Here is an 11030-nt window from a genome sequence, read left to right as displayed (position 1 = left end):
TTTAATGCTCATCATCATGATAGTCATCATCATCATAATATACCTGTCTTCACCCGCTCCAGAGCAAAGGCCTCTCCTATTGATATCCAATTTTTGCGGTCCCGTGCTAACTGCGACCAACTTATGCAGCACAGGACTGTTCGGTCTAAAACAGGCCGGTGTACTTTGGCCGGTGATTTTCTGTCCGGCCGTTTTCCGGCAGCCATGTTCGGCCCATGTCCAAATGTGGGCCTTTTGGCCGTATACGGCCATACTCCCATGGCTGTCCAACGGCCAGTGTCCGTCGGCCAGTCGACCGGCTTACGGTCATACGGCCAGATTCCAGCCATAGGGCTCCGGCCATTCCAAAGCAACCCGTGTACGGCCGAAGTAGGACGGCCGGAGGACAGCCGAGATGCGGTCGTCGGACTCCAGCCGGACTAAAGCTACCGGAAATACGGCCGTGCTACGGGCATTGTAGTTCAGCCACAGTACGTTAACTGTACTGAGGCCGGTCACTGCATGTCGCGCAAGCAGATGACTCATTCGCGCAGTGCAGTAGCAGCACAAACCCAGCATTTTGGGTCCAATGCAGCCACATCAAAGTGAGCTCGCGCGCAACCACCAGCCGTCCAGCTTTCAGCGCAGCCTTGCTTAATTACCACCCTCAGTTGACAGCAAAATTCATTTATTAAACAGTGCTCACAAATTGTCGTTCCTTTAATTGCTGTGCCTCTTTTACTGCAGAACACATCAAATATTCAGTTCTTTGTAGAGCTTGAATAGATGTATTGTCCAGGTCCTGATAACCTATGTGGTGTAGCTAACCTGTAATAAACGGGGAAAGGGGAGAGGACGGGGGAGGGGCGGGTGAAGGGCGCATACTTTAGTGGGTTGAATTTCAGACAGATAAATTGCGCCGCTTTTAGCCAATTTCTTTTAGGGCAATATTCCGGAACACTTTCATGGTATGACTACATGAACTATTTTTATAACAGTTGCTTGACCAATTTTTATGTATATAAAACCGTCGTGAATGCCTTTACGAAGCGTTTTGCTTCTCAACAAAACTCACAGGAGCATTGAATATAACTCCTTCACAAAGAAGTATGTCCAGTTTCTGCCAATTTTTCTTGCAAAGACATTTTCTAATCTATCAACTTTTCTGATGACCTTTTTCTTGCAAAGACATTTTCTACTCGATCAACTTTTCTGATGATCTGGCGCACGGCTGATCCTAAGAAGGAGCAAACAGGTAGTTGCATTTTCAATCTATTTTAATGTGTTTTTCATGAGTATACGTCCACACCACTTAATAGTGCAAAAGAACTTAATTTTCTTCTAATGTCATACTACGTTCAAAAAATTCTAGACGCGTTGCGAATGACGCCCTCATTCAGGTGGCTGCAGTTGTATCCCTCTGTGTTCACGCAAGGAAAGGCGTAAAATTAGAGTTACATAATTTGTTTCAAACCAATAACATAGCAATGGTAGCATGCATACAGGAAACCTTGCATACTGCAATGACTAGGGCAATAAATATTTTATTGGTCAAGGTTGAATGCGTAGGGTTGAATGCGTGAGGTTGAATGCGTAAGGCGGAATGCGAATCCGTCGGAGGCAAACTTGCGCCTCTGGAAGTTTATTTATTTATCTATTTATTTATTTGTTTATTTCTTTGTTTTTATTCATTTATTTATTCATTGTTTTATTTATTTATTTGATGCCTGCTTGCCTTTGGATGCATTACAGAAGGGAGATACATAACACTAAGCAATAAATATGAGACAAAATAACAAAATAATTCTACAAAGCGCGCTGAAAATCGTCTATATATACAGCTAATGCAATCATACGTGGAAAAAATTACACTGCGGTATTGATGTAAAATAAAATGAATCGCGCAAGCCGTCACCTATAAAGGAAAGGTAATAATTTGCTTTAAGCTAGCGGTCCAACTTTGCTATATGTAGAATGGCGCTTGGTCATACTGAATGATAGATATTACGAAAAAAGTTCAACCTGTCGTTTCGTCTGTGATCTTTCACGTCCTGCCATTTCAGTTTGCTATTACATTCTCTCATGCTAAGTTGAGCGTGCAAATTACCTAATATGAATCGCACGGACATATTCTGTATGTTTTCGAGCGTATCAACCAGCTCTTTCGTGTAGGGATCCACGAAAACACATGCGTACTCCAAGATTGAGCTCACATGAGTGAAATACGGTTGTTCTTTTCAGTTAAATGGAGGTTCACTGAAATTTCGTCTCAGAAAGCCAAAAACTTATGCAGCCGTATCTTTAATGGTGTGAACCTGCCTATTTAACCTCTAACCACTCCCTAAATAAACTCCTAGGTATTTATATTTGTCACAGCAGCATAATTTACGGTATACGTATTCAATTGGAATGAAGGTTTTCTTGTAAAGGTGCCGTCATCACACTGTTTAACATCTAAAAACTTCTCTGAATCAGCACACCTGGATGTTATTAAATTCGAATAAAGCTGCAGGTATACGGAATCACGTTCATTCGCTATAGTCCGGTAAACTACACAGTACTTTTGAAGAAAGCTATAGGGCCAATAGTAATAACAATGCGAAAACCGATTCATTCAGTTCATAGGATGAAATGTACTACGCAGAAGGGGATATGGAACACCATCATTCGCTTTTTTGCTGTCCAAGAATATACAGTCAACCACTTTAAGCTAATCTATTTCAAGAACCAAATCGTGCGTGAACTCAACAATCTGCGTCGAGCAAGAAAATCCTAACAAAATCCGTGTTTTCTAGGATGCTGGCGATTATGTTTAACCAAATGAGTCATATCCCAGGAGTAGCTAAGGTCACCTTCAAACATCGGAACTAAATTAACAGCTAGGCTTCGTCAGTGACAAGGCTCTGTTGTTATCGCAAATTCAAAATAATTTTTTTTCGAAATAGGCAGTCGTTAAATTCCATGAAGTAACAGTGCAGGGCATGAAGTTGATCCTACCAATGCACGAGCGAGTCTCTTCTACGTTTATCACCAATAACATAGTGCAACATTGCTTGTTGCAGTTTAATTGTAAGCAGAATAACTTGCGCTTTTGCCCGCACTTGCCTTTGTTTGGTGGGGAGTCCTTGACATGGTGGCGGTTTAGCTCGTGCGTGGTGGCCGCTTGCTCGACGCCCTTGAAGGCCAGTTATTTTGGTGAACCATCTCCATCTCGGATCGGACATCTCTACCGGGTCGATGTCTCCAATGCTCTCCATTTCTTGAGGGGGCGAATAGCCTCGAGCTGATGCGCCGACGAAGCCGGCGGCCGAGGCGTGGTAGTGGCGATGACTGGCGATGCTTAGCTCACCCGTCGGTGTGGCACAGTCTTCTTGTGGCAATGAGTGGCATTTCGATGGCCTAAAAGGTGCCCTGCTAATTTCCAGTGAGCCCTTGCACCTTGCCCGTTCACCGAGAACACTCATTACCGTTTGACAAACGATGTTCGTTCATTTAAAACGTAGAAACACGAAGCGGATAAAAAAGCAGCCCCCTTGGTTCGGCTCCCTAACGGCTTTTTCCCCCCAGGATAAAACCAGTCGGTCTCCTTCCAAACACGTCTGTGCATGAATTCTCGGCGCCCAGGCGCGTGCCGTTGTTCGGCTGTATGCCGTTTGCCGAAAAAATGACGTATAACCAGATACCTTACGTAGGCCGGTCTACTCTTGAACAGCGGTTGCCAAATATTCTGTGGCCATTCGCTTGCCGTAATTCGGCCGAGGACAGCTAACCGAATGAAAACCGTATATTCTGGGGCCGTACGTCGGCCGGTATCCTTCATAACACTGGTTGCCCGAAGAAACCGAATATTCTACCGCCGGACGCGCGGTTCACCGTTGAAACAACGAATTCATGGCAGCCGCGCTCCCGCCGGTCTCCTTTCGAACCCCAACTGCCGCAAGAATACGCATATTCTGTGGCCGGTCGCTTGCCGTGCTTCGGCCGATTACCACTTCACGAAGAAAAAACGGATGCCCTAAGGCCGTACTTCGGCCGTTCTCTTTCTCAACATCGGCAGCCGTAAGAGAACTGAATATCTGGCAGCCGGTTAGCTGCCGTTGTGCGTCCGGACACGGGCGCACGGAAAAATACCGAAGCGCTGTTTGCCGAATGTTGGCCGTTCAACGCATGATCAGTGGCTGCCAGAACCTGGATGCTGGCCGGACATGCCAGAAAGCGGCCATAGACGGGCCGGTCTTGGGGCACACTTTCTGTGCCGCCTGGGATACTGGAAGACCATTATAAAGGTGGCCCCAAATGCCATCGGCGGGCAGTAAACGTTCGCTATCGGGACGCACCTAGTTGTATGAGAAGCTCAGTACCGCTGCTTGCAGACGCGCGTTGGAAAGCTTACGCAAACTGCGCTGATGGCATGAGGAAGCGGCCCTTCCGGCCTAGAAAGGCGCAATTAGTCTGAGTGCAGGCCCAACGGCAAGGTTTTGTTAGGTGGGCCTTCTGGGCAATTCGGGGCTTGTTGAAGCCCGAGCTCTGGCTTTTCCGGCCCAAGCGCTCTAGCTTTTAATCGCCTGCCTCTTCCTCGCCTCCAATCAGCTTAAAACGCAACCGTTAGGATGTTCGCCCTACTTGGGTTGTGTTACGCTCATTCAGACATCGGTGCTAGTGTCGACTCGTAGGATAGAGGGGAACATGTATGACTTTGTGCGTGAGACAGTGCCCTTGATACTGGGTCAGGGAACCGAGGTGAGCTTTGAGTGAACCCCACCCGGTTTTAACGCTGTTGAGTTGCTGATATGCATTGGGGGAGGATAAGCGTGCGCTATAACGCTATGAGGGGATGAACGTCTTTAGGCGTTCTGTAACTGCTGCAGAACTAGCCCCATTTAGTACATTTAGGTGTGTTTTAGTGTGTTTTTCTTTTTGCATAGTGAAAGAATATTGCTTGATTGCGGTGTATCTGACGTGGATTCCCAGGCGCAGTAGTTTCACTAGAATACTTACTAAGAAACTCTACACAGATATCTTGGGTGCCGCTTTGTTCCCCTGCTGCTGGTCGTTCAGTCGCTCGCTAGACTGTTACGGCGTATATTCAGCCAGGCCTTAATGGCGGCGCTCTTCCTATTCTTGGTTTCACGGGCTCATTTTTACTGATCGCATGCGGCGCGTATGGCGTATTTCGGTAGTCATATTTTGCTATATTGCACTTTTTTTAGGTTAGACCTTGGGGAAATAGGGCTTTCAAGAGGCCAAAATTATGAGTGCTGGACCTTTAGGTATTCTGTTCGCTGAAACGATTATTGGTAACACGGCTCCTGGTATGGCAGTATCGGGATTGCAGGCTACGTTAAGGGTGTGCATGTGGGAAGAAATGCCAGCGGTGGCTGAGAGGTACAGCACTCGCCTCGTATGCGGGGGGTAATGGGTTCGAATCCTGGTGCCGCTGGGCACCCACCGGTTTCTTTAATCGGTACAGGCGTCCCTGGTCGAGTGCGGACCCTTGAAAGGGGAATCCCCGTCTGGAAAGCTGTCTTTACCCTATCGAGGGGCCCCTGACCCTTGTCCATCTGGCGGGGCCCCCGGCCATCATGCCGCGTTGCGCAATTGCCGGGGCTGAAACAGTCTGGCGGCATGTCCTGCCAGAGGCGGTTGCGAATTGAGCGTCCATCGTGGCTGTGGAAGGCACCATGTGAATTCGTGTTCCTTGGTGGCGCCGGGCACCTACCGGTAAAATAGGTACAAGCGACTCCCCGGCATGGCGCTCGGCCCTTGTGTGGGACTACAACGCTTGGGAAGTTCACCCGGCTTGCACGGGAAATCGCCCCTATGGAAAGGGGCGGCTGCAATCTGAAGAGCCATGTGTGTGAATTCAAGTGACGTCGCCTCGGCAGGTGTTGTGGGTGTCGTTTTAAGGTTTGCTTTCCAACCACGTTCACAGCGTCGATTTTGAGCCAATTTTTGTTGTCTGGCTGTTTTGCTGTTTTGCTGTGGTTTTGGCATTAAGCATCTGCTTTGCTGAGCTCACTGCTTTTATCCACGTCGCCTTTTATCCTTTCCGATCATCTGTACCACCAAACCTCACGCAATATCGCGTTCCGGGGATGATTGAGCGAAATAAACGTATAAACATTCTTCTGCGGCTTACTGCGTGTTTGTTATGCTCGCCAACAAATGTCCTCGCCTTACGTAGATGGAATTAAAGGTTTAAATATCTATATTTATTTCAAAGGTTAAAAAGTATATTTGTAAGATATAAATACCTATGCATCCTCAGGAAGAAGCGATTTTTAGTCCGCCTTCACAATCCACCACAACGCCATGCCGGGCCGTGGAAATGCGTTTAAGCGCCTGTGAAAATATTTTTGAGGAAACAGTGTCGTGCTGAGAGTACCTAATTCGGCCTAATGAACGGATGTTGCAAAAAGTTTCAGCGTTTACACAAAAAAGGGGCAAGCGCTCTCGTGTATCTTTTCGTTCGTTCGTGATTCTGTGAGCACTGTCACTGTTTTGTTGTGCCCAGATCAAGCTCAGTTACCAAAAAGCTTGCTGTACTGCCAGAGCCATGGTTTTGCTTGCATAATAATGAACCCACGATAACGTTACACAGATTTGTAGGAATCCTACGTTGGTCTTGTCGGAAGGATGTTATGGGCACGGTGGCACCGCAGAAATGAAGTCTAACCCCTTCGTCTTTCTTGCGCAGCTGCTGACCACACTGCTGTTAATACGGTCGGCGCAAGATGGAAGAAGCGAACCACAACGAGGCAACACAACGCAGCTCGTCGCCGAATCCCGTTTCGGTGTGTCCGCACAGCACATGTGCCAGCACAGCGGATATCGGCACGGCAGCCCTACAGCGGCGACCATCAGCGTCGACGCAGTATGCGGCGGAGCGCAGGGGGCGCTCCTCGCGCCCAGCATATACGCCGCCCGAGCATCACGGCTGGACAATGGGCACGGTGGCAACGCAGAAATGAAGTCTAACCCCTTCGTCTTTCTTGCGCAGGTAAGAAAACGTTATGGGAAGTGCTATCGGTCGAATGATTTGTGCCTACTTGTGCTGCCGTGCCCAAGGCTGCTGTGTTTATTTTTGTATGACTTGTCATCTCATGTTGTGAACGTGTTGTTGCTTGCTGGCGACGTGGAGACAAATCCCGGTCCAGACCTAGCGTATCTCGCGAAACAACTGCAGGCAATTGCGGGCGACCTAAAATAAATTAAAGAAGAAAGGCTAACCGCCATAGATAAGAAACTAGAATTACTGGACTCGCTTTTTAGCGAAATAAAAATCTGCACGGATCAAGTAACGCACCTGCAAAAAGTAGTCTCAGACCTTGAACTAAAGACTGACGACCTGGAAAATCGTTCTAGAAGAGGGAACCTGATTGTGTACGGCATACCCGAAAAACGCGATGAGGATGATGTATCGCTCGAACAAACTGTTAACGACACGATTATTAAGGAAACACTGGAACTAGAGCCGGTAACAATCGAAAGAATTCACAGGCTCGGAAAGCCAGACGCGAATAAAACCAGGCCAGTTATTTTTAAACTTCTCGACACGCATGGCAAAACCAAAATCCTAAAAAACTGCCATAAGCTCAAAGGAACTAAATTAGCGATTAGTGAAGACTTCTCAGCTCGTGTTCGTAGCATAAGGAAAAAGCAGTGGGATAGCGCAAAACCTAACAAAGAATCTGGTGACAAAGTATGGTTAGTACACGACAAGATTAGTATCAATCGAGTACTGTACCGCTGGGATGACACCGCGGGCGATAAGGTTGAGATCAAAACTGAACGCAATGATCCCTCCAGTCGAACAAACCCAAAAAAATCGCGCCAATCCACCCCGTGAATGTGGTTGGAAAGCAAAGCTGTAAACGTCACCCATAACAATTACCCATGCGACGTAACTTAAATTCCCTCACATCCCTCTACAAATAGCAAAGAGAAGTGAAATGCACTTAACCACACCATTTATTACTTCAAAGAGATATTCTTGTTAAGGTTAAATCAATGCATGAAGCCTGAACGGTGTTTGGTTGAGTTGTATTGGTGTAGCACAATAGTGGAAACTTTTTTTATAAAATTAAAGTAAGCTCCAACCCGGTGTTAGACGATCTGTCTTCTCCGTCTCCTTGCCGCGGACGGAGGCGACGAGATTTGCGGCAGAGAAGGAGGAGGAGGAAGAAATACTTCTGTTCAGATTTCTGAACGGCCCAGAGTGCAGCCCTGGGGAGTGACTCCTTCTTCTGTGGGGCCCATATGCAGTCCGTGCGGCCTGTGTTCTGTACACCCGCTGAAACTGGGTAGGTAGAGAGGGCCTGGACAGCAGCATCTCCCATTGCTCTTGTTGGGTAGTTGACGGAAGGAGAGGAGGGTGCTCAGGGCTAAAGTCGCACACCCCAATTACGGGGCGGAGTGTTACTACTTCTGAGCAAAATTTACATTCAGCGTCGTTGCTATTCGGATACATGAAGTGAAGACGCGTAGGCTGTGGGAAGGAGCCCCGACTGTATGAGGCATAGGGTAGTTTGCTGTTCTCTGGAAAAGGCAGGGTAAGGCGAAGGTATGGTCTGACTCAGAAGGCGATAATGCTGGTTTATCTCCCTGAACGTGACCGGCTGGTGACTGTCCTCGTGCAGCTTCATAGCACGGGAGGTAAAAGCGCAGGCTTGTGGGGGGGGGCGTATTTGTTGCCCTCCATTGAAGAGTGAGCGGGTGTCCAGATGAGCTGAATCGAACCGTTCGGGGAGTGGTTTTTTTCACACGCGCAGGGAAGGTCAGGACATCAAACCCTACTGGTAATTCCAGTAGGCTTGCTGGGAATCGATGACTACCCTCCGAACCCCTGGTTGAGCGAGAGCCAAGGTGATGGTTGCCTCTTCTGCTGCCGCCATTTCTTGGGTCCTAAGTGAGGTACACGCAAGGAGGTTGATTCTGGAGGTAGCCACGCTGATGGCGTATTTCTGCCCTCGATGTTTGGAGGCGTCTGTGTAGATAACTGCATGATCCCCAACGAGGGTGGTGGTTAGCACTCGAGCCAGTGCTTTTCGGTGACCCTCGTCATGTGAAGGGTTCATATTTCCAAGCAAAGGAAGCATCTTTAGTTTTAGTCGCCAAGAGTCTGGGAGTACGTCAAGCGGAGTGACATTCTGGGCTGCCCAGCCAATCTGCTGAAGCATGCGGTTACCCATCGCAGTTCTGAGTCGGACCTTCTGGTTGGAAAGATGGCCTTCTATCAGCTCTTCCACCGTGTTGTGTAGCCCCGTGCTAGCAGCCTCTGTGTGGATGCACTCATGAGAAGACGAATGGCCTGCTCGACGGCCTTTCTAATCATTATGTAAAGCATCTCTATGTCTTCCTTCTCGAGAAGAAGACAGGAGGTTGTCGTAAGTAACTCTCGAGAGGGCAAAAGCTTCAGTTAATCGAAAGGTACCGGATTCCTTTAGGCCTTGCTTCTTCGTGGCAACTCGCCTGATCATGTGTATGATTTGATTAATGCTGTTTTTGAGGCGCTGCAAGGAGACGTCACTCTTGGTGTTAGGTACGAGATGTAGGCCCAGGATCTTAATGCTGGGGCTTGGAGTGATGGCCTGGCCATCAAGGAGTATTTGAATGTATTCCTTGGTTTGGCGTGAGGGCGGACGACAAGGAGCTGTGAGTGTTTACGTGAACACTGGAGGCCACAGGCTTTAGCACATTGGCGTACTAGAAGTGAGATGCCATGCATTGGTGTGAGCTTCCTTGAATTTTTTTAACTCTTATCCCATGAGAAAGGTGCGCACAGGGCCACTAGACGGGCGTGAGTGGCCGCGTAACGCTTTCACCTTTCACGTGGCACTCAGCGAGAACGCAGGGGGTAAACCCGTAGATGTGCTTGGTGAGTACACCACCTTTCTTCCCAGTCTTCGCGTGGGCTCGTAGCTAAATTGGTAAGACAATGGGCTCTCGCTTTGTTAGTCTATTAGTTCCAGGTTCGATTCCCGGCGGTGCCAGTTGATTCTTTTATTTGTTCGCTGGAGTTTTCTGGTGACACCAACGGTCGCGAAAGAACCCTTGGGGGGTAGAGGTAAAAAGCTTTGCTTTAAAAACCAAGAAGGAACGTCACCCATGCGCACTCGCCGCCAACAATCTCGTCCGAAATAGTTTTTGTGATTGTGAATGCACGCAGCATACTGAACAAACTCGACTCGCTAGTATCAGTACTTCTCGCTGTCGATCCTGACTTCTTGTTCTTGACAGTGACGGAAACGTGGCTTTCAAACGAGATTAGAGACACCGAAATAGCACCTCCAGACTACGCCATTGTGAGAAAGGACCGAGCAACGCGCGGCGGTGGAGTTGCCATTCTTATTAACAAACGTATTTGATTCACGCAGGTGCCTGTTGTTGAAGGTGCTGAAGCGGGGTTCTGTAATTTATTATGCGGCTCATTTGCAATCGTAGTTTGTTGTGTTTATCGCAGTCCAGGGTAGAATCATATCGCTATGCAATCCCTGCACGCATATATGCAGCAGAATGTGAGAGGCAAGAGACTAATCCTTTTGGGGGACTTTAATCTGCCCGACATAAACTGGTGGACCATGCAGCACGAGTGCTTAAGCTCAGAAACCCTTTTTGATGCAATGCTATCTTTTAACCTTAATCAGATAATAACGGAGCCAACACGTGTGCAGGCGGAGAGCTCCAATATACTTGATCTGGTATTCTTAAGCGACCATTTTGCAAGCGATAAGCACAGTGTAGAAATTCTCGATGGGATATCGGACCACAAGCTAATCGTGTGCAGCGCATCAATTTGTGCCAAAAAAAGTCACTGCCACTCGCAAAAAAACGTTCTAGATTTTCAGAACGCGGATGATACCGGCATAATTGATCACCTAACAATGGAATTAGCACCATTTGAAGAAGATTCACAACGCGCATCTAAAAGTGTCGATGAACTGTGGTTAAATATTAAACATATCCTAACGCACTGTATGAAGTTATATGTACCAAATAAAACAAAACTATCAAAGAAATATAATCCATGGATTAATCGCGATATCATTGAC

At 47.7% G+C, this 11030-nt stretch overlaps 1 protein-coding gene across 1 annotated transcript; it reads left to right on the top strand.

The window, feature by feature from the left end:
• The first annotated feature begins 4665 nt into the window (after nt 1-4665).
• Nucleotides 4666-7193, top strand: LOC144159882 (uncharacterized). The gene is made up of 2 exons (XM_077691539.1): nt 4666-4719; nt 6581-7193. The coding sequence occupies exons 1-2, from the start codon at nt 4666-4668 to the stop codon at nt 7187-7189; spliced, it is 663 nt and encodes a 220-aa protein (XP_077547665.1). The 3' UTR covers nt 7190-7193.
• Nucleotides 7194-11030: the final 3837 nt, after the last annotated feature.

This window comes from Haemaphysalis longicornis, unplaced genomic scaffold (genome assembly GCF_048455015.1).
Source record: "Haemaphysalis longicornis isolate Haplotype H1 unplaced genomic scaffold, Haemaphysalis longicornis Haplotype H1 scaffold_10, whole genome shotgun sequence".
Lineage (NCBI taxonomy): Eukaryota > Metazoa > Arthropoda > Arachnida > Ixodida > Ixodidae > Haemaphysalis > Haemaphysalis longicornis.
Note: the sequence above shows the minus strand (reverse complement) of the source record. Positions and strands in the feature narration are given on the sequence as shown.